At 41.7% G+C, this 20,470-nt stretch overlaps 2 protein-coding genes across 2 annotated transcripts; both read right to left on the reverse strand.

Moving 5' to 3' along the window:
- Positions 1 to 336: 336 nt before the first annotated feature.
- On the reverse strand, positions 337 to 12,075 carry LOC106959160 (zinc finger protein 687). The gene is given in 11 exon segments (XM_074527710.1): positions 337 to 562; positions 564 to 1,015; positions 1,675 to 1,762; positions 2,270 to 2,370; positions 2,446 to 2,799; positions 3,413 to 3,575; positions 3,659 to 3,835; positions 4,919 to 5,103; positions 5,194 to 5,489; positions 7,129 to 9,414; positions 11,807 to 12,075. Coding segments are annotated over 10 exon segments (4,236 nt in total). The 5' UTR covers positions 9,401 to 9,414; positions 11,807 to 12,075; the 3' UTR covers positions 337 to 414.
- A 1,202-nt stretch (positions 12,076 to 13,277) lies between these two features.
- On the reverse strand, positions 13,278 to 20,025 carry LOC106959157 (26S proteasome non-ATPase regulatory subunit 4). Its single transcript, XM_015051526.1, has 10 exons — positions 19,934 to 20,025; positions 19,225 to 19,365; positions 18,560 to 18,674; positions 17,653 to 17,739; positions 17,449 to 17,517; positions 16,587 to 16,802; positions 15,139 to 15,247; positions 14,924 to 15,055; positions 14,795 to 14,847; positions 13,278 to 13,746 (listed from the first exon to the last, which is right to left on the reverse strand). The coding sequence occupies exons 1-10, from the start codon at positions 19,957 to 19,959 to the stop codon at positions 13,576 to 13,578; spliced, it is 1,119 nt and encodes a 372-aa protein (XP_014907012.1). The 5' UTR covers positions 19,960 to 20,025; the 3' UTR covers positions 13,278 to 13,575.
- Between the last annotated feature and the right edge of the window lie 445 nt (positions 20,026 to 20,470).

A 20,470-nucleotide genomic window follows, 5' to 3' on the forward strand; every position in this document is an offset into this window, starting at 1 on the left:
AAACTTTTTTTAAAATTTATTTTAATTATAAAAGCACAAATGAAATTCTTTGCTACACAAATGTAGCACAGTTGATTGACACCATATTTTGTAAATATGGGGGGGCAGGTTGACCTTCGATGACCTCTGGAACCGTTATCTTAAAAATCTTAGCAGCACAAACGTTAGACACCAATTTCATTCAACTTTATGAAGGTGGAGTTCCAGCTTCACTCAGGTCCGATACAAAGGCTTCTCACCCAGGAAGAGCTTCTCACGAGACTAGCACAGGTGTAACAAGATCAAACATGCAGCTACAGTCGCACAGAGGCGGCACCGTAGAGAGTAAAATGTTTCTGGGTGAGCTAAAAAAAAAAAAAAAAAAAAAAGTTTCATCAACATTCATGTTCTGCAGCCGCCTCCGCGCCGCGCCCCCTACTGGGGCTTGTCTGTCTTGTGTGCGGTGAGGAAGGCCATGCCGTGGGTCCTGAAGTGCGTGTTGAGGTCTGTCGCCTTGTCGAAGCGTCGCCCGCACACCTTGCAGCCCAGGTTCCCGTCGCCGTCCTCCAGGTGTGCCAGCGGGGGGGGCGCGCGGGGCGCCGCGTTCCGTGTCGCTCTGCGTGTCTCGCACCCGGTGGGTGATGAAGCGGTGCCTGCTGAGGGAGCCGGCCGACGCGAAGCAGACGCCGCACTGCAGGCACTGGAAGGCGGCGGTGTCACCGCGGTGCTGCGGGATGTGGCGCTGGAACTCGGCGCCGTCCTCCGTGGAGAAGCCGCAGGGGACGCAGCGGAAGACGTTGTCCTCGTCCTCCAGCTCGCCAGGCGCTGACGACGTGGACGCCACCGATGCCCTGGTTCTCTTTGCGGGGCCAACGCCGCCGCCACTGCCGCCGCTGCCGCCGCCGCTGTCCTCTGTGGCGCTCTCCTCCTCGTCTGCTGCCCGGGCTGCAGGAGGTCCGACTTCGCCGTCGAGCTCCGAGGAGCTGCCCGGTCCGTCGCCTCCTGTAGCAGCTCGCTTCCTGGTCAGGGGAGGACCCTGAGCGCAAGCAAAGCAAGAAAATAGCAACAACATGAGGGCTCAAATAGACACATTTATCCCCACGGATGGGAAGCAAATCAATTCAATCTGATTTTTGTTTTTCAAAGATTTTTTTCACCAATTCACTCATGTTTCTGCAGTTCTGCATGATGCTTATTAAGAAGTGAATAATTTTTAATTTGCCTCTACTAGTTTATAACAAATATTCTACAATAAAGGCTTAAGTGGTTAAAAAAAAAATCTGCGCCAATATGATGCTGTTTTTTAGCATCAAACTAATTTTTGGGATTAACCAATTGCTAATTGGATGCAAAGAATTCTTGATAATTTTATTACAGAATTTGAACCAGGTGAAGCTAAAGCCAGGCCACTCAAGGAGCTCTGTGTTGAACATATTTACAGACAGTGGGATACTTTTATCTTAATGTTTATTTAAATTAAGATATATATATTTTCACAAGCACATTCTACAGAGACCGCTTTTGTCAGAAATCCAGTTAGTTTAAATTAACTGATTTCTAGTCAAAGGTCACCCGTGGAACAGAAGAAGCATTTTGGACTAATGTAATATGCAACAGAAAACCCAGACATGGCCAATGCTGCAGAACTCTGACCTGAATCTTAAATTAAATTTTTAAATTACATTTTTTACTCACTTGTCCGTCTGTTGTTCTGTGATGGAGTCGGATATGTTTGTCCAACAAGAACCGGCTGCCAAATGTTCTTTTGCCTTCTGTGCAAAACCTGGATAATCACATAAGAACGGATGTAAAATTTTATTAAAATGTCACACACAGGTAGAAAGCGCTCTACCTCTAGTGGCCAGAATATGTCATCTGAATATCAAACAATTTAATTTAGAGTTTAAAAAAATTAATTACAAATTGGAGGTGATAATTTAAGAATCTACAGACAAATTAGAAGATGCTTAGAAAGTGACCAAATAGATTTATTACACATCGATTAATACATGTCAAGGCATCTGTTAAAGAGAGCTGAATAAAAGTTCAGTGGAAGGAAGAACCAGTAGAAAAAGGTACACAATTACAAAGCAAAGTCTATAATAATTTGCAGGATAATCTAAACAAAATCTAAAGCTTAAATTATAACTCAGAGTTTCACTTTTTGAATTAAAATTATGCATTAAATTAACTTTTAAAGTTAATGTAATTCATTGAGATGCACTAAATTGTTAATTTGTTTTACTGGGTTACACTGAAACCTTTTTCGTCACTGATGAAAGCGACTCACTGGCAATGGAAGATCCTTTTGTTGCCCTCATGAATGACTCGTTCATGACGCCGCAGGCTGGAAGAAGTGCTGAACGTCCCGCCGCAGATACGACAGGGAAACTGGAGCAAAAACAGAGGAACAAAATAAACGCTGTTCTTCAGATGTCCCATTTGTTTGAGCGTCTGGAGCGTCACCTTGCCGTGCTCCATCTTCACGTGACTCAGGTAGTCTTCGTTGTCGGTGAAGGTGGTCTGGCACTGAGGGCAGGTCCACTCGCTCACGGCGCTGGAATGACCCCCGACCCCGGCGCTGCCAGAAGACTGGCCTCCCGGGGCTTCGTAGTCCTCATCCCCTTCATCGTCGTCGTCATCCTCCTCCTCGTCTTCCTCCTCCTGCTCCCGCCCCCAGTCCTCGCCGTCCGAGGTGTCGGGCTTCGCAGAGGATTTCGTCTTGAGGCCGGAAGGACTAGAGGAGTTGGTGGGAGCCGAGGAGGAGTTGGAGGCGTCGGGCTGAGACTCGGGTTTGGCTGATGGGCCTCTGTGAGCCGTCTGAGCAGAACCACAGGAAAACGTTACAGAGCAGAAGTTCACAGAACCTCAATGCATCATTAGAGAAGAGGTGACTCTGTAATGGCGGATACTTCTACAGCAGACAGGATTCTGGATGGATGGATGATGGATGGATGGACGGATGGACAAAAGGATGGATGGACGGAGGAAGGATGGATGGATGTCCAGATGGATGGACGGACTAATGGACAGTTGGATGGATGGATGGACAGACTAATGGACAGAGACATCTATAGCAGCGCTCTAATCGAACTCTTTACACACAGACACACTTCTTTCCTGGTGGGGCCAGGGGCCTCTGCCCTTTAAATTCTAGATGCAGCCCTGCTCCAGCAGCCTGAACCAAACTGCTGAACGGACTCCTCAGCCGCTCATCGGGTTCTGCAGAACCCTGGTAATGACCTGAAGCTGAATTAACACTGCAGTGATGTTCTTGGTGTAGAACTTAGGACAGGGTCACCATAGAGGAACCCCGCTAAGGCTGACCCAAGGTTTAATGTTCGCCTTCTCTGACACCACATTCATTGTAGAGAGCAATGGACGGGCAACACATGAAGGCGACGACAGGAAATGTTCTGGTCCAAACACACACCTTGATGTGCTCCATCATTGACCCCTTCTGGGCGTAGAGCTTGGTGCAGTCGGGACACTTGAACACATGCACTTTCTGCTTGGCTAAATGAGTGTCAAAGTGCATGTACAGCAGGGGCTTCTGGGTAAAAACCGTATCACACATCACACACTTGTAGATCATCCTGTAAAGAGAGAGGAAAAACATTTGGTCCTCTTAAAATTCAAATAAAGAAGACCTTTGGGTGGGTGGAGGAGGGGGACATACTTGGCCTGTCCTCCAGTTAGTGTTGGGTGCTGGGTGCTGATGTGGTTCTGGGCGCTGGGGGAGGACTTGAAGGCCATGGGGCAGCTGGGGCACTTGTGGAAGACCTCGCAGTGAGCTGTCTGAATGTGGGACTTGATGGAGTTCAGGCCCCCAAACACAACCTGGCAGCTTGAGCACCTGGAAGGAGCAGAAAGACACCATCTTGACCACACCTGCTGCACCTGCCGTGTTGGATGAATCTACTGACAGCATTAATCACGATTAGCAACAATTAATCACAACTGGTAACAATTGATCACGATTAGTAACAATTAAATCACGATTAATCGATTGTTGAAATAATCGTTAACCAATTTACGAATAGAATAATCATTAACTAGAATATACAAAATTTAAAACTGAGAAAACACCACCTTGAAAACAAAAATTATGCCAAAAATGTACAAAATATACATATATTTTTCATTTAAGATGAAAAACCGTCTGTGTGTAAATTTATTCTACCCAGAATTCCTCAAATGACAGTTTTAGCTTCATCTGGTTCAAATTCTGTAAAGTAAATCTTTTAAACGTTTGTTTTTCAGTTATCAATAAAAACACTAGCTAACAGATCAGCTCTACACTGTATTGATGTTAAGAAGAAATGTCTGAGCATTTCGCATGTTGATATTAGGAGTATTATTTTAGTTTCGGATGCATCCTTTTGCTACAAATGATCAAGCTTTCACTAACAGGAATGCTCCATTTTAGGCAATAAAATATTTATTTTCATATTGAAAAACAGAACTGAATCATTTATTTATTTGTATCTATTAATGCATTTCAAATCTTGTGTAAAGTGTTAACTGGTTAAATGAGAAATCTGCACACTGTGCCAATTTGTTATTTGAATAACTGATTGACATCAGAAAACGTTTTTGGATTAATCGGTTAATAATTGGATGCAGAGGCTGCTTAGTAGATTTTTTTTAACCAAGTGAAGTTAAAATTATGCCCCTTGAGGAGTTTTAGGTAAAATATAAGTACAGACGAAAAAAAGTTAGGCTTAATATGTTCTGAGTGTGTCGTCTATTTAGAAATTGACCTTTTTTAGAGTCTGTATACTCAATAGCAATTAAATGATTACTAAATTAGTTGAGAATTATTTGTGTAATCGATTAATCACGATTAATCGCTATAGTCCTACGTTATTCTTCATATTTTTCCCCCTCTTGCTGTTATTAAAGCTGAGGTTTCATCTTCACACAGCTGTCTGCCCACCTGTATCCGATGCGTCTGGCGAAATGCAGACACGCCTCCTCCAGGTGGGTCTGGAAGCTGGCCTGCCGCGCCGTCCCACCACACTCGGGACAAACGTGCGGCGCTTTGTGTTTGTGGATCCTCTGGTGGGCGGACACAGCACATGAATTGGGGAGCATCATGGGAGGCGAGCACTGGCTGCAGGTCTGCAAAAACGAACATTTTCGAAAAAACATTCAGCATCCGTTGATGTTTTATATGAACAAACCTCAGCAGAATACGGGTTTGATCCTCACCGAGCTGGGAGCACCTCTGATCTGCTGGAAGTGAGTGACCAGCTCCGCCTTGCTGGAGAATTGCGTTTGGCACTCTGGACACTTGAAGTTGTTGTACTGCAGCCCCTCAGCCTTCTTGCAGGGCAGCGGCATCAAGGCCTGCGGCCCCTGAGGAGCGCGGCGGACGGGTCGAGTCGGACCTGCTGCCGCTGGAGACGAGGCGTCCTTCATGGGACTGGAGCCGGCGGGGACGGCGGCACCCCCTGATGTGGCAGAGGGAGAGGAGACCGGAGGAGAGGACGAAGAAGTGAGCAGGCCTGGACGGCCAGACGGTGGACACCGAGCAGGACAAACAGGTGGAGGTCAGCGAAGATGGATAAAAAGAAAAAAGATGCATGCATAGTTGTGATTCATAACCATCACAAGCTGTGTGAAGTTCCAAACCTGGATGCAAATTAATTAATCTAAAGTTGATTGATCTTATCCATCAACTAACTGAGCTGACTGACTGATAAACAGCCATTTTCTTAAAATCAGTAATCGATACTAAATGCTGACTGAATAAAAGGAAAATTGTGTGTTTTTTCACATTATGAAACTTAAACATATCTATAAAATATAACAAAACAGAAACCTTTTGTTGCTGAATAGAAGAATAAAAGATGAAATTAGTAAAATATGCGAAACACTTAATTCCCCATAGATATCAATACAGAAATACTGTCTGCTCTTGAAGGAACTTTAAAACTTTGCTCCGTGTAGCGAAAGCTATCAACATCAACCGTTTTTCAGCTTGTTACATATGTCCTCGCCTTCGTAGCACAAAAGTAATTTTTGGTTGAAAAGTTGACGCTTCGCCGCGTGAACTTAAGGAATTTATAGAGTGTTTAAATGTTTTTAAAAAGAACCACATGAAGTGCACTTTGCTTCCCACACCGGGCTCTGCTTGGACCGTTTCTCTTTCCTGTTCTAGTATGGCCGCTATCTTTGATTCTGTATCAACGGCTCCGCTTAAGTATGACCAGCAGCGCCCTCTGCTGGATGGCGGTCAAACTGCAACAATAAAAACGGTCTAGCTAGCGGACGTTGAGTAACTTTTCGGGGGAAAAATTGTACTCTAAGGAGTATTTTTGTTATGCAATACTTTTTTACTTTTATTTGAGTAACTTTATTATTAAGTATTGCTATTCTTACTTGAGTAAAATGTGATTCTCTACCCACTGAATGAAAAATTTACATTTTTAACCAAAAATTCACCAGAAAAAGATAAACAAATGCAATTTTTGTTAAAGTTTTTTTATAGAAAGAAATTGATTTGGGACATTCTTCTTCACTGATTTGTTATTTTTTGTTACTTTTACCAATTACTGTCATTTTGGTCCTTGAAATACCAAAAATTCCACTTAACTTTATATTTTGGTGAGTGATTTGGTGACTTAATATTTAAAAATGTTAATTTTAAATTAACATATTTAAAAATTTTAATTTTTAAATATTAAAAATTACTCGATACTTCAGGAGACTTTTTACCATATACTTTTTTACTTTTACTTGAGCAAAAATATGTTGAAGTAGTCCATGTAATGATGCAAGTTTTAAATATTAAATGATCGATGTCTACTCAGTACTTGACTAGACTTTTTACTAAATACTTTTCAATTCTTGTGTCACTTCTTGGGAGAATAACTTTTCCCTTTTACTTGAGTAAAAATAAGTTAAAGTCGTGATACTCTTAGTAAAATTTTTGGGAACTCTACCCAGCTCTTATTTTAATCTAATACCATTAATTGACAATTGATCATAAGTCAAGACACTTTTTACATTAAAAGTAAAAAATCTTGCATTTAACTTACATTAAATGCAAAACATTAAATGCATTCAATGGAAGTTTTATCAACATTTGTGGCTGTAATGCAGCAAAATATTTAGTGAGAGTGCTTCTGCACCTCAACTTACCACCAATCGGTGTTATATCCTGCTGGCCAATCATCTGCTCCACAGTGACGGGCCTCATGACCAGATGCGAGCATTGCATCACCAGGCCACGCTCCTTGTGCTCCCTGGCGTGCAGCAGCAGGCTGCACTTGTTGAAGAAGGCCAGCCTCTTGGCACAGTGGTTGCAGGTGACCTCTATGCGGAGCGACCGCCGGTCGTAGTGCCGTGCCAGGCTGCGCTCCAGAGCGAATGCGTCTCCGCACTCTAGGCAGCGGTAACCCGTGGCGGGCACCGGGAGCCCCCACTCGGGCGGCGGAGGGGCTGAGAGGTCAGGCTTGTAGCTTGGCAGGAGGTTTTTGCTGTTCAGGATTTTGTTGAAAGCCTCCACCAGACTCGACTGGCTGCGGGAGATGACGGCGCCCGTGCTGTTGACTATTGAGGCGGGCTTGTTTGGCTGGACGGCGTTGCCCGAGATGGTGCCACCACCTCCGTTGGCTGTTTTGTTGGCGGCCGTGCGAACGCTTATCCCGCTGGCAGCGACGGAGAACTTGGGGGAGGAAGCCACCGCAGGCGTTGCCGGCAGGGCGGCGGACTTGGTGATGCTGACAGCCGTGGCCGAAACCTTCGCCTTGTCCGAGGAAGCCATCTTGTTTTGGACCTTTGTGGCGGCGGCAAGCATGACACTACTGGCTGCAAGTGTAGAAACGGGCAGAGCGTTCAGAGCGCTTACCTTTTGGGAAGATGTCGTCATAAGACCAGGGGAAACATCCGTCTTCTGCGTTTTGTTTGATAAAAGCCTGTGTTCCCCAGTTTGACCTTTAGGGTCCAAGCCTTTTCCACCGCCTTTTGACGCCACCCTGGTCACAGTCCTGGTAATCCCACCTGTGGAGGTTTTAATGGTTTTTATCCTGACTTTGAGGGGCCGGGATGGAGCTCCAGGGGGAGCAGGAGCAGCACTTCCTGTTTCTCCTCCATCAGTGGAAGATGGCTTAGCCTTTCCATCGTCCACCTCCATACTTTCTCCCTTGTCCGCTTTGCCGTCCGCGACCCTATCGATGCCGTTTCCCACCTCCATCTCTTCCTCCTCCTCTTTAGGCACCCGCAGCTCAGGGGGAGGCGGAGTGGACGCCACGGCGGGGCTGGAGCACCGCTTTGCCGGGACCTGAGCGACTGAATTTGGCATCTCCGGCTCGGGGCTCTCAGGTGAATCTCTCTCCTCTATTACATGTTCTGGATGTCTCTCCTCCACCTGTGGAGTCTCCACTGAGCCGGACTGTGGAGCGGACGCAGAAGGAGTGTCCCCAGGTTTTGGTTGGGTTGCTGCAGAGGATGCAGGCTGCGACAGAACAGAATCAGACTTGTACCGCCTGCTCATCTGCGCGCTAGTCGGCGAGTCGGGGTTCTCCTGTATCACCAGAGGACTCCCCAGATCTGGGTCGGAATCGTCCTCCTCCACCTGGTGCTGGAACCCGCCAGCTCCGCCTTTTGGGGCGCCGTTGAAAGGCTGAGATGAGAGCAGCGGCTGCGATGAAGGTGCAGAAGGAGGAGCTGAAAGCAGAGGCTTCGACGGCGGAAAGAACGGCAAGGCGAGTCCGGCTGGAGAGGACGACCCTGCCGACACGGAGGAAGATGAAGGAAGTGAGGCTTTGACGGCATCCGCCCTCTCTTGGCCCGTGTCCTGCTGCTGCTGGTGCTGCTGCTGCAGGAGCTGCATCTTTCTGGCCCGACCCACCGGATCTCCAGATCCCTGCGCCACCAGAGGTTTGAGTCTGTTGAAAATGTTCCCGCCCTGCTTGTGAGGCTTGACTGTACTGGCACCGGCCGCTTCTGCGGAGGCTTTGGGAGTGTTCACGGACCACGGCCCTCCGTTGGACTGGTTCTGGCCGAGGGAAAGAGGCGTGGTGGAAACACCGGAAGCTCCAAAACCGTTGTGATTGAGCGCTTCGGATTCAGCGCAGGCGCCGAGTCGGGGACCGGCGTCCGCCCCCACGATCACGTCGATGGGGTGCTGCTCCGCATCTCCGTCCCCGCCGTCTACAGCTTCATGCCGGACTTTGTTCTTCACGATCACGCTCACGATGGAGGTGTCCGCCTGGGGGTCCGAGGGACTGGGCGGCCTCAGGGAGGACCCAACGCCCACCACACCTTCCTGCTTTCCCAGGGGCGCGCCGGCCGGTCCGTGGGGGCCCTCGGCCTCATCCGGCGCCGACTGTATGGCCTCTTTGGCATCTATGTCAGGGATATCAAACGCTGCCAATAGGTCATCAAAATCTGGGGTCTTCATGTCCCCCATACCGGGATCCACTACTGGAAAATTAGAAAATACAGAAACGTAAGGATTCATCTGGAAAAACGGAAAATTCAGTGATCAGGCTTTTACTGGCCGATTTTGATTCCCTGCCTAGTTTCCTTCTTCATTACATCTTTTTCAAAAGGAATACAATATAGTAGGACTGAAACAATTAATCGTGATTAACTTCTTACTGAAATAATCAACTAATTTAGTAATCAAATAATCGTTAGAATAGACTCAAAACAAAAGGCCATTTTCTGAAACAACAAATTTACTCGGGGCAGGAATTAAGCCAAAAGTGAACAAAATTTTTTGCGTTTAAAAAAAAAACAACAAAAAAACAAAACAAAAAAAACCTTTTTTCTGTAAATATGTTATACGTAGAACTCCCCAAATGGCAAATTTAGCTTCACCTGGTTCAAATTCAGCGAAAAATAAATAACTTAAATCTCCTATTCAATAGCAATAAACAAACAGAATAATAAACAGATTAGTTCTACACTTTATTAATGTTAAGTAAAGCAGAAAGGACTGAGTTTTTCAGATGTCAATGTTAGAAGTATTTTTTTTAGTTGCAGATGCATCTTTTACTACAAATGATCAATCGTGCACTAATGAATACCATTATTGCATTTTGGTTAGTAAAATGTTTGAATTATTCATTGTTGCATTTTTACTATTGTATAAAATTATCTTAATTAAAATAATCTGCAGAATGTGAAGGTTTTTTTTATCCTTTACTCTATTGTCAGAATATTTGACTAATAAAGTAATTAATAGCTTCAACTATAAAAATATATAAGCAAATTCCTGCTTTAATTTGATCATTAGCACCAGGTTTGATAGCTCTGAATTCAACTGAAAATTAGGAAGCATCAAAGAATAAGCCTGTCTCCTCTAACTGGTTTTTACTCACCTCAAATCAAAGTGCAGCAAAAAAACATGTATTTAATTAAAAGGGATAAAAGAGATGTTTCTGTATTTGAGTGCATGGAGGTAATAATGAGGCTTTAGAAGTATTAAATAAAAGCTCAAACTTGCATCTTTGTTGCAGAATTTTTGCAAAATTGTATTCACCAGCAGGGTAGCATAGCAACATTTGGTAAATAAAGAACAGGCCTGCTCGATGTTAGGAAGTTAAAAATCACAGTGAGGTTATCAATAGTGGTAAACACATCTGTCAGTTCAATGTTTCTGATTCAGTTTGTGTCTTTCAGCATCTTGGGCTCATACAGGTAACTGTTGCATTGGGTCTAAATCAAACATGCTCAAAATATCATCTGCATTCAAAGCTTGGAATATAACACACAAATATTGCATTTCAAACAGTTCTTTGTGAAATATAATGATATATTGCGAGGCCCCAATACAGAATTTAAACAAAAAAACAACTCCTTAGCCACTGTTTAATACCTTCATACTTGCAAATAAACATCATTCAATTTGTTTACCAAATCTGTTCAACTGTGAAACAAAAAAAAAATACTGTCATGATATTGTGGTAATTGCTTAATTTTCGTTTCCTCACAAAAGTATTCACATTCGTTTAACTTTCTCTGTCATCTTACAAACACAAACTTCAATGAATTTTGTTTCCTATCTGACAGGTGATTGGGGTATGAATCTGAGCCACTCTGTTCAATACAATTTCATTTTTTGTATTCCTGCCGAAAAATTCACCATTAAGACCAACATTTAAAGAAGGTACAAATATTTATCCTCTCGTCCAAATAAACAAAATATAATAATAAACAGACCTGGGAGCAAAAGCTGGGATATTGACAATGAACCTAAGCTGTCTGGCTGCAAACGGCTTAATACATGTGATATTTAGATATAATAATACCTTTAAACCTGTCGGTTATTTGCAAGATATGTCACATGCATATTTGTTAAACATGATCTGCCAAGCTCCAGGAAGCTGAAGCAGGTTGGATGGGTGTTTCAGTCTCCTGCACTAGCACTGACTAGCCGGCTAGGCGAGTGCTAGCGGCGGCGTTTCTGCAACCAAACCCTCCTCCGGTGACAGGCTCGGCTCTTTTAAACCATGAATGGAGTAACGCCGATTTAATCATGCTTTCACTACCACGCTAGGGTTTAAAAACAGTGACCACATTTGGGGCGGTTCGTTTTGAAGCAGCGTTTCTGTAGCAGCGGGCTCCGTTATTTTAAGCTAACGATATTCCCTTCCGTCTGTGGCTGCTGGCCGCTGAGCTCCAGCCAAGACGGAGAGGGGTCATCGAGCTAACGAGCTAGCCTCCGCCGTTAAAAGCAACAGGAGCGGTCTGCTGGCGTCAGGTCTGACAGCGGCCAGAGTCCGCTGTTCGAGGGGTCGACGATGACGGAGAAAATTATGGCAAGGATGGGGATTTTACTTTAATATTTGATGTATCATGGATTGTTTACCTGGATGTGCGATTCCCGACTATCCTAGCTCGTTTTCAGCAGAATATGCTGCGCTTCTGGCGGTGTGCTGTTGGTGACGGAGCCGTCTCCGTTTGCCGAGACTTTTTGATGAACGATAGGAGCCATCATAATAAATGCTATGCTGTTCTCACTAATTTAATTCAAGCTTAAATTAGATGCTCGCTTCATACGAAACAGAATTATTTTTTTTTACCTATTTTGTTGCAAGGTATCAGAACACTGCTCAAAAGTAAGATAAATATACATTTATTTATTTTTGCATTTAATTCCATTAAAGAAAAATAACCATATACTATGCACAGGTGTCAAACTCCAGGCCTGGAGGACCATGCCCTGCAACTTTTAGATGTGCCTCTGCTGCACCACACCTGAATAGAATAATTAGGTCATTAGAAGGCCTCTACACAAGAAGGAGGTAATTAAGCCATTTCATTTCAGTGTTTTGTACCTTTGGCACATCTAAAAACTGCAGGACAGCAGCCCTTGAGGACTGGAGTTTGACAACCATTTAAGTACAGAATTGGTGGAGGATCTTTGTTTGCATCTCTGCCAGGTCTCTGATTGAGTAAAACATTAGATAATGTGCAGCTGAGTTAAGCCCCATTCAGAACTGGACTCAGAAGTATGAAAGTGAGCCAAAACATGCATGTATGTCCATCAATTACTGGTTATGAATTATGAAATGGAAAGTTGTGGGAATGGAAAATGAAGATGCAGTCAGGTGACTTCAAACATGAAGCATGTGCAAGAAACTCCTCATGCATCTGTAAGCTGACAAAAGAGGGGAAAACCTTCCTCAAAGTAATACCAGCGACTAGTATGGCTAGAATGAGAATCATGAATTTATTTTGATCAGAAAGGCTAAGATTAGCTATTAGGGGGTAATGTCATCTAACTTTTTCTCAAATGATAATGGTAATGTTTATCTTTTGCCTGAAGGGTAAAATACCATTTTTTGAAGGGATCTATAAACAGATTTAGACAATGAGTGAACAAATAAAGAATTTTAAATATGTTTTCCACTATTACTGCTCATTTTAAATTGCAGTTTTGTAATACACAATATTAGTTGAACTTACATTGAAAATGTAGTATAGTGACTTTCATAATTTTCCCTAGATATTGTAATGCAGAGCAGTTCAAAATCCGAACGGGATGCCCGTCAACGTGGAGCCAAAAGATTCGAATCAAGGAAAAGCGCCGCAATTTCCACCACTGTGCGCTTCCCATCACGTGACCACACGCATCCCATCAAGCCAGCGTTGGGAAAATTGCAAGGATGCTGTCGCAAACGACACGTATGTTTTACTTTTATTATACAGATTATAAAAACACACCGTTAAACTACGAGGCCCCATTCTTAGAACTACTCTAATAATTTGCTGTGATTTAATCTATTTTTGTCTCTAGTCTTTCACTGATGCCAGAAACCAGTCCTTGAAGGCAAGAATGGGAAAATGAGGCATTTACACCTGACTTTTATTGCAAAAACACGCAGACAGGCCAGGAGAATAACTGTATGGCCTACAGCTATGATTAATAATGAATTGGTTATTAATCACAAGGGAAAAAGTGAAGAGTGTTCAAAATAACAAATGATCCTAATGTTTTGTAAATTCATCAAATTGTATTTCAAGGGAATTTATCCTGTCAAATATATTTTTTTTATTATTTCGTGTTTTGAAGGAGAGTTTCAGCAGTCATATTTGCAAAGAAATCCTACAACTGTTCATTTTTCTTTGGTCGTCTCATTTCTTCTTCTCTTCATCTTTTTTGCCGTCTTGCTTGTTTCCAGTCTGGGAGGCCAGGGAGCCCATTGCGTTGCGGATGGCCTCGTTGTTGGGATCCACTCCAGGCAGGTTCTCCAAGACGCTCTGAAGGAACTCCGGGTCTTGCATTACATCATAGTCATCCTCCTCCTTAAAAAAAAAAAAAAAGCATGAATTTAGAAAGTTTAGCCGTTGTTTTTTTTTTTTTACCGAATTTAAAATATTACTTACAGATATCACAACCTTGTTTACCTCTTGGGTCATATTGGGAAAATAATTTCTTATTAATAGAATACATTTTAAGATTAATTTCATACTATACATTGAACTGTGGTGGCTCAAATTCCACATATATACAGCGTTCTCTGTTTTCAAATCAATTAAATACTTTATTGGTCATAAAGGAAAATTATTTTAGAATAATTTAATGGTTTACTCTCAAATTATAGCAGGTATTATCAGAGAGGTTAAGTTTTAAATATGGACCTTCAAAAAGCCATAAAAAGGAAGAAAGAGAATGGCTTGATGGATGGATTAACAGATAAATGCATGAATCTATGATGAACAATAGATGAATAGGTACAAATTTAGATAATATGACTGGGAATGCATTCTGGAAATACAATTATTTTTTTATAATTATTTAGACCTGAAAAATACTCAAACTAAATTTTCCAGCAGAAAATTATATGGATGATCTGACTGAAAACCATACCATGACATCAGTGTTTCATATCAGTCAATATCCATAATAATTGATAATTTTTTGTTTTAAATATCTGAAATACTACCTCTTAAGCCGTTTCTCTCTTTACTCCATGCCGTTCTTTTTATTCACAAGCAGTTACAAGGCTTTGTGGCGAAACATGAAACTGCTACTGCACACGATACATGAGAAGTTGTTGCTAGGCAACCAAAGACAGATGCAGAAACAACAGGCATAGTCAGCAGCTAAATGTCTTTTTCTAAGATTATGCCTTCCAGTTATGAAGTTATTGGCAAAGCTTTGCCGAGTTCCAAGGACATTCAGCTTGCGGCCTCCATCAGGGTCATTCCCTGAAGGCCACAAGTCGAAAATGCATCGCTCTGTTAATAAAGCTGTTGTCTGAAAACACATTTAGCTGGAGCCTTAAGTTGTTTTCATATTCCAACTTGTCTTTTACTAAAACAAACTGCACAGAGTCTGAAGAAGACTGACCTTGGCTGATTCTGCAGCATCCATTGGCGCTCCCGTTTCCATCTCACCATACTCTGTTCACAAGAAAACAATTATCCAACATACCAAGAGCACAATGAAGTATAAACTTGTACAAGGAATGAAACCCACCTCCTCCAGCTAGAGACATCTGCATGGCGTAGGCTATCTGTTCTTCCTCTGTCATGCTGCTGAAATCAGGAAGCACTGCAGCACCGCTCTCAGGCTGAGAGACCGACATCTTTAGCAAGGCGTCCTCCGACTCTGTCAAAACAATGACAAAGAAAATCCATCATTTTCTGCTGTTTTATAACAATCGGGTCAGTTCTAGCAAATCTTGAAGCTACCGTCTGCAGCGGGTGTGGAGACGCCGGCCTCGGCAGCAGAAGCAGCAGTGGCTCTGCGGGCCTCTTCCTCCTGCCGCTGTCGCTGCTCCTCCATTGAAACACGCAGGGCCTAAAGCCATTCACAGAAATGGCACAATGAGGAGTAGTCACAAAAAACAACAAATAGGAAACACAGCTAGAGCAACGCAGGTGCAGTACTTAAAAAAATCTCAAGGTTGAAAAAGAAATTAAGAAAATACATTACAGGTGTCAAAAATTTAGCCCCTATATAAGTTTATTCCATTGTTTAGAGGACAGGTGTCAAACTCCAGTCCTGGTGGGCCACTGCACTGAAACTTTGAGATGTGCCTCTGCTGCACCACACCTGAACAGGATAATTAGGCCATTAGCAAGGCTCAGGAGAACGTATCTACACAAGGAGGAGGTAATTAAGCCATTTCATTCCAGTGTTTTGTACCTGTGGCACATCTAAAAACTGCAGGACAGCGGCCCTTGAGGACTGGAGTTTGACACCCCTGGTTTAGAGCATATTCTTGAAAAATTATTTTTTTCCAAAAAATCCTACTTTTAATTTGAGTACATTTGCTGTTATGCTAAAATAAGTAAAAATCACAATAATTAGATGCCCTTTACATGCCAACTGGTTACTTGAAAGGATGGCAGGAGGGGAAAAAAAAGCCCTTTCTGTCCTACCATCATAAACATAAACATGGAGTATTTGAACTCTACTGGGAATTTACCTGGAACTGTGTGTCTTGGTACGCTGCGTTTTCTGGGAACATTTTTTAGGTGGATTTGATGTTAATGGATGAATGTTGAGACAAAAATACCCCTTATTTGCTTTCAACTATGGTCACTATGGTAAAAATGCCCCTTGTTTACTTTCAACTATTTTGGAATGCAAAACAATAAATAACTGAAGGATGAGCCAGAGAGAATCAGACTAATCAATTACGCAAGGCTACGTAAAGAGGAATGGCAAAAAGTCCCAGTTGCTCCAACCCAATGACATGTAATAGGAGAAGACTAGATATTAACAACAGGGGGGCAAAATTTATTCCACAACTAATTTTGGTAAAAAATAATACAAATTTCTTCCCACAGTCATTTTTTCCACTAAAAATCTTTGGATCTTTCTTTACTTTCCATTTTAGATCAATTAATTTGAAAGCTTTTCACACAAATTTCGAATCAATTCTCTAGTTATGACATTAAATTTTTCAAAATGGGACACCTTGAATTAAGTCTTTATCAGTTCAGATTAACAGACAGGCTGTGGAAAGAATAGTTTACATTTTGTTCTTTTTCAAGAACATAAATAGTTGCAGATATTAAGACGTCGCTATGAAGTTGTAGCATTTTGATTCTGTGTTCCTTTGGGCTAATTTAAAAGTTCTTGTTAAATGCTAAGCTAACTAGCACCCAGTTCGGATGTTTTTACTGCTTACCAAGGCCAGCTCTGGATCAGCGCTGGGGTCAACGCCAAACTCAAAGTCGCTAGCGCCGAGCCCCATCATAGAGCCTCCCTCGCCGGCCAGGATGGGAGAGGACAGCAGTGCGTCTGCCAGGCTGGGTCCAGGAGGAACCGTCACCAAGTGGGAGCCTGTTCCCTCCTTTCCATTTAGAGTGTTAATAAATGCNGTCAGCTTTTCTGTGTTCACCTCCTGAACAAGCAACAGAAAACACAAAACATCCTGAACATTTGAGTACAAAATATTGTTTGACAAAATCATGAAACAACACAAGGCTGGATCTGGATTTCGGTTTCTGAAGAGTGGAATAGAGCCATTTCACTTATTTTGTATTTGGACTAAAGTAAATCATCTCTTCTCCCAAATATGTGACTTTTGAACTTTGATAAAAGTACTGAAGGAAGCACCATTGGGAAACACCGACACCTTTATTTTGGTAAGAAACAAAACAAATATCTAAAATCAGACCAATTTTAATAACCACAATCCAGTTAAACCTAATTCTAAAGGCTAAAGTCCAAAAAAGATATGAAAAGGCCCTTTTAGATTTTGGAGGCTGCAAGTCAGCAGGAAGAATGAAATTTAAACATAAATCAATATAAAATCCACAACTTTTATTGACTTGTTTCATTTTTGAGCTTTAGAAAATTGGTAAACGTCTGGTAAACCAATACTTTATTTTGGTTTACCAACATTTACTGGATTGGCAAATACTTCATTTACCAATCCAGTAAATGAAACATGTTAAGAAAATGTTGCAATTTTCAAGTCAATAGGAAACCAAAAACTACATTTAGCTGTCAGATTCCATTAGCGATCATGAAAATCAAGTCTTCACCTCTTCTCCAAAGTTGATGATATCCACATTCACCTTCTCCTTTTTCAAGCGCTTTGCCATCTTAACAAGCTGCCAGGCCAGCACGGTGTGACAGAGACAGGGAGGTTTGAGGCAGAAAGAAAACAGGTTGAAGTGGAAACAGTTGTACGAACGCATTCCTCAGAAAAGATTTACCGCTAAATGTCATGAAACACTTAAACTCACATCTTTTTCATTGTCTTCCACAGGACTCCCAACAAAGGCAATGATCCTCATTTTGTGGTTTTTGCCTTGTCTGTGTTTTAGAGCCAGCTGAAAAAGACAGATGTAAACATGGCTGCTCAAAAAGTGCTGCTCTGCTTTAAAATGCACATGTAAAAGTATTTAATATTTGTGAGAAGAATGATGGATTTAGTAGACATCTGCAAAGCTTCCCATATCCTTCGTTCAGGATTTTTCAGATGAGATAAAAAGAAAAAGATTTAAAACTCCAGTGGATTTATACGTACCACAATTAATAAGATTTGTCTGGCTTATTAGTTTAGACATTTGGTATTTTGTGATTTTAGAAATCTCAGTTTATTTTTTTTTATAACTCGATAAAATATTTCGATTTGTAGGCCTCCATTTTTTTGATTTTGTTAATTTTTCCATTACACTACAGCCAGTTTAGCTGTGACTTGTGAGTCTGTTCAATTTATTTTAACTAAATATATTTATTTCTCATGCTGTTTTGGTTCAGTTGTGTTGTGTCTGATCTTGATTTTTGTTTTACAGTTTTCAGTGTTTGAATGGTAAAAATCTGAAAACTTTGAGTTCTGTAGAAGGTAGAGAAACCACTCTACTGGATGAACTAGATTATTATGCGTTTTAATTTCTAGTGAATTATAAACACCTTAAATGCAAAGGCCATTTATTAAAACAGCAATTTTTAGGTATATTTAGAGAATTTCCTGTAATTTTTTTTGCTTATTGTGTGTTTGAAATGTAACATCTCTATGATTTGATTTAAGTAAGACAAAATAAAAATTCACAAGGGTACACACAGGAGCACAAAATGCTGCTTCAATTTCAGACCTTTTCTATACTCACAAATTTGTTAAGTCAAAGTTTGAATCTGTGAACTGCTTACATGAGCCACTCTGATGCCGGTACAGAATGAGATTCTTCCTGTGGGTTGGACTGCGTGTAGTTTGGACAGAATGCGGCCAGAGTCTGATGTCAGGGTGGTAAGGACCTCACAGTTACTACACCATAGAAGAAACACAAACACACTGTTGGCCATAGTTGGTATTCAGAGAGATCCATAGAACCCCGTGCAATCTCATTGGAATATTAGCCAAAGGTATTTATATACGTCTATGCTTATCGACTACCAAATAAATATTTCTTAGAATTTATGACATACATTTTTACGGGAAGTCCGCATGTGTGATTTTTGCACTGCGATAGCAAGTAGTCTTGATATATTTCCCCCAAACTCATTCAAGCACTGATGTCCCTTAAATAATTACCACCAAGCGCAGCCAGCAGAATAGAGCTGTGTGAAGCAGTCAAGATGGAAAGACCTCTGCAAATATGAATTATTAATCTGCTTATACACTGAACTTTTCTTGTTGCAAAACAAGATAACTATTTTTCTTATTGCAAAATACTCATCAAATGTTGCATCAATATCTCAATCTTGTGAGATGTTGATACTGTAGTGGCAACTGCAATTAACTGTGTGTCTCTATCAGTAGATTGTCTCTTGATATGTAAATTATGAATTAATGTAATGTAGGGAAAAAAGCTTACTTTGCCATGGTGATGAGTCCAACGTTGTTCTCCGGGTTGCTGCGTGTTTTGGAGTGGCAAACGATGTTGACAGCATCCTGCTGAGCCTGTAGTCTTGTGGGTAGAAAGTCTCCATTCCTCATGTATTCGCTGTTGTCCACACTAAAGGTAAAGACGTTAAAATGAGGCTGACCTCGTAAGTCAGACAACTAGTTCATAACTTTAACCAAAATGTAATGTTAACTCTTAACAGACTGGTTGAATTAGTACCGCATCTTAAGTCAGTCCCATATATCAAGCATCCAAAAACAAGATTTATGAAGCAGAACAATATTACAAAGAAGGATTTCACACGTTTAAAAAACAACTAACGCAACTAGCTATGGATAACCCCACTGTTGCGACTGGTGTTAACAATAAAGAGTTCGCTTTTACCGTAACAGAGCAAAAAGCTTTCAATCGCAAGTGCTAGAATTATACCCATATCTTTTAGCTAAATAAATCCTTTACTAGGACGGGACTTATTGGCTAATTTTAGCTACAATGACTCAGCCACTCAACTCTGCTTTAGCCGGCTAGCTCTTAACCGTTATTTATCAGGTCAGAAAGCCGCGACATTCGTCCTGTGTTCAGTTTAACCATTTCAATTGTCGAGTACTAGCCTATCATGTTTTGTTATAAACAAGAAATAGTTTACAAACTACTTAAAATTCGTTTCTAGAGTTCTTACCAAACCATAGTACTTTCGAGCACCATTTTGGAAACTTCTTGTTGCCTCTGGCGGAGTCTAAAAATCCCCAATCCTATTGGACAAAAACTGAACAAGAGCACATATTATTGGTCACGTAATGTTACGTTCGACTTTCAAGCTGCGTGCTTGCGTGCTTTGTCACCCGGAAAACCGAACGACGCCGAGTAGGTGGAGTCTCTGGTAAGCCAAAGAACACACTTACCCCAGAAGTCACTTGGGGTGATTCTGAGGTCAGCTGTTTATTTATCTTGGTAAATAAGAATTTTGATTGGTTATCCTGATGATACTTTGGCAAAATCTGATAACTTTACATCCAATTCAAAAATACCATGTAATAATGTTTCTTGAAAAAGTGTCTCTATTCTTAGTGACATATTTCAGCCACTTCCTAAATTAACAGTAGAGACACTGCAGTGTCACTAATATATGTGCTAAGTGATTTAGATAGGACACAAATGACTGGAAAGAGAAAATTCAGGGCCTCTGCTTACGCTGCTGCCCAACAACCCGAACCTA

This window comes from Poecilia latipinna, unplaced genomic scaffold (genome assembly GCF_001443285.1).
Source record: "Poecilia latipinna isolate Pla-1442-1.1 unplaced genomic scaffold, P_latipinna-1.0 Scaffold1050, whole genome shotgun sequence".
Classification (NCBI taxonomy): Eukaryota; Metazoa; Chordata; class Actinopteri; order Cyprinodontiformes; family Poeciliidae; genus Poecilia; species Poecilia latipinna.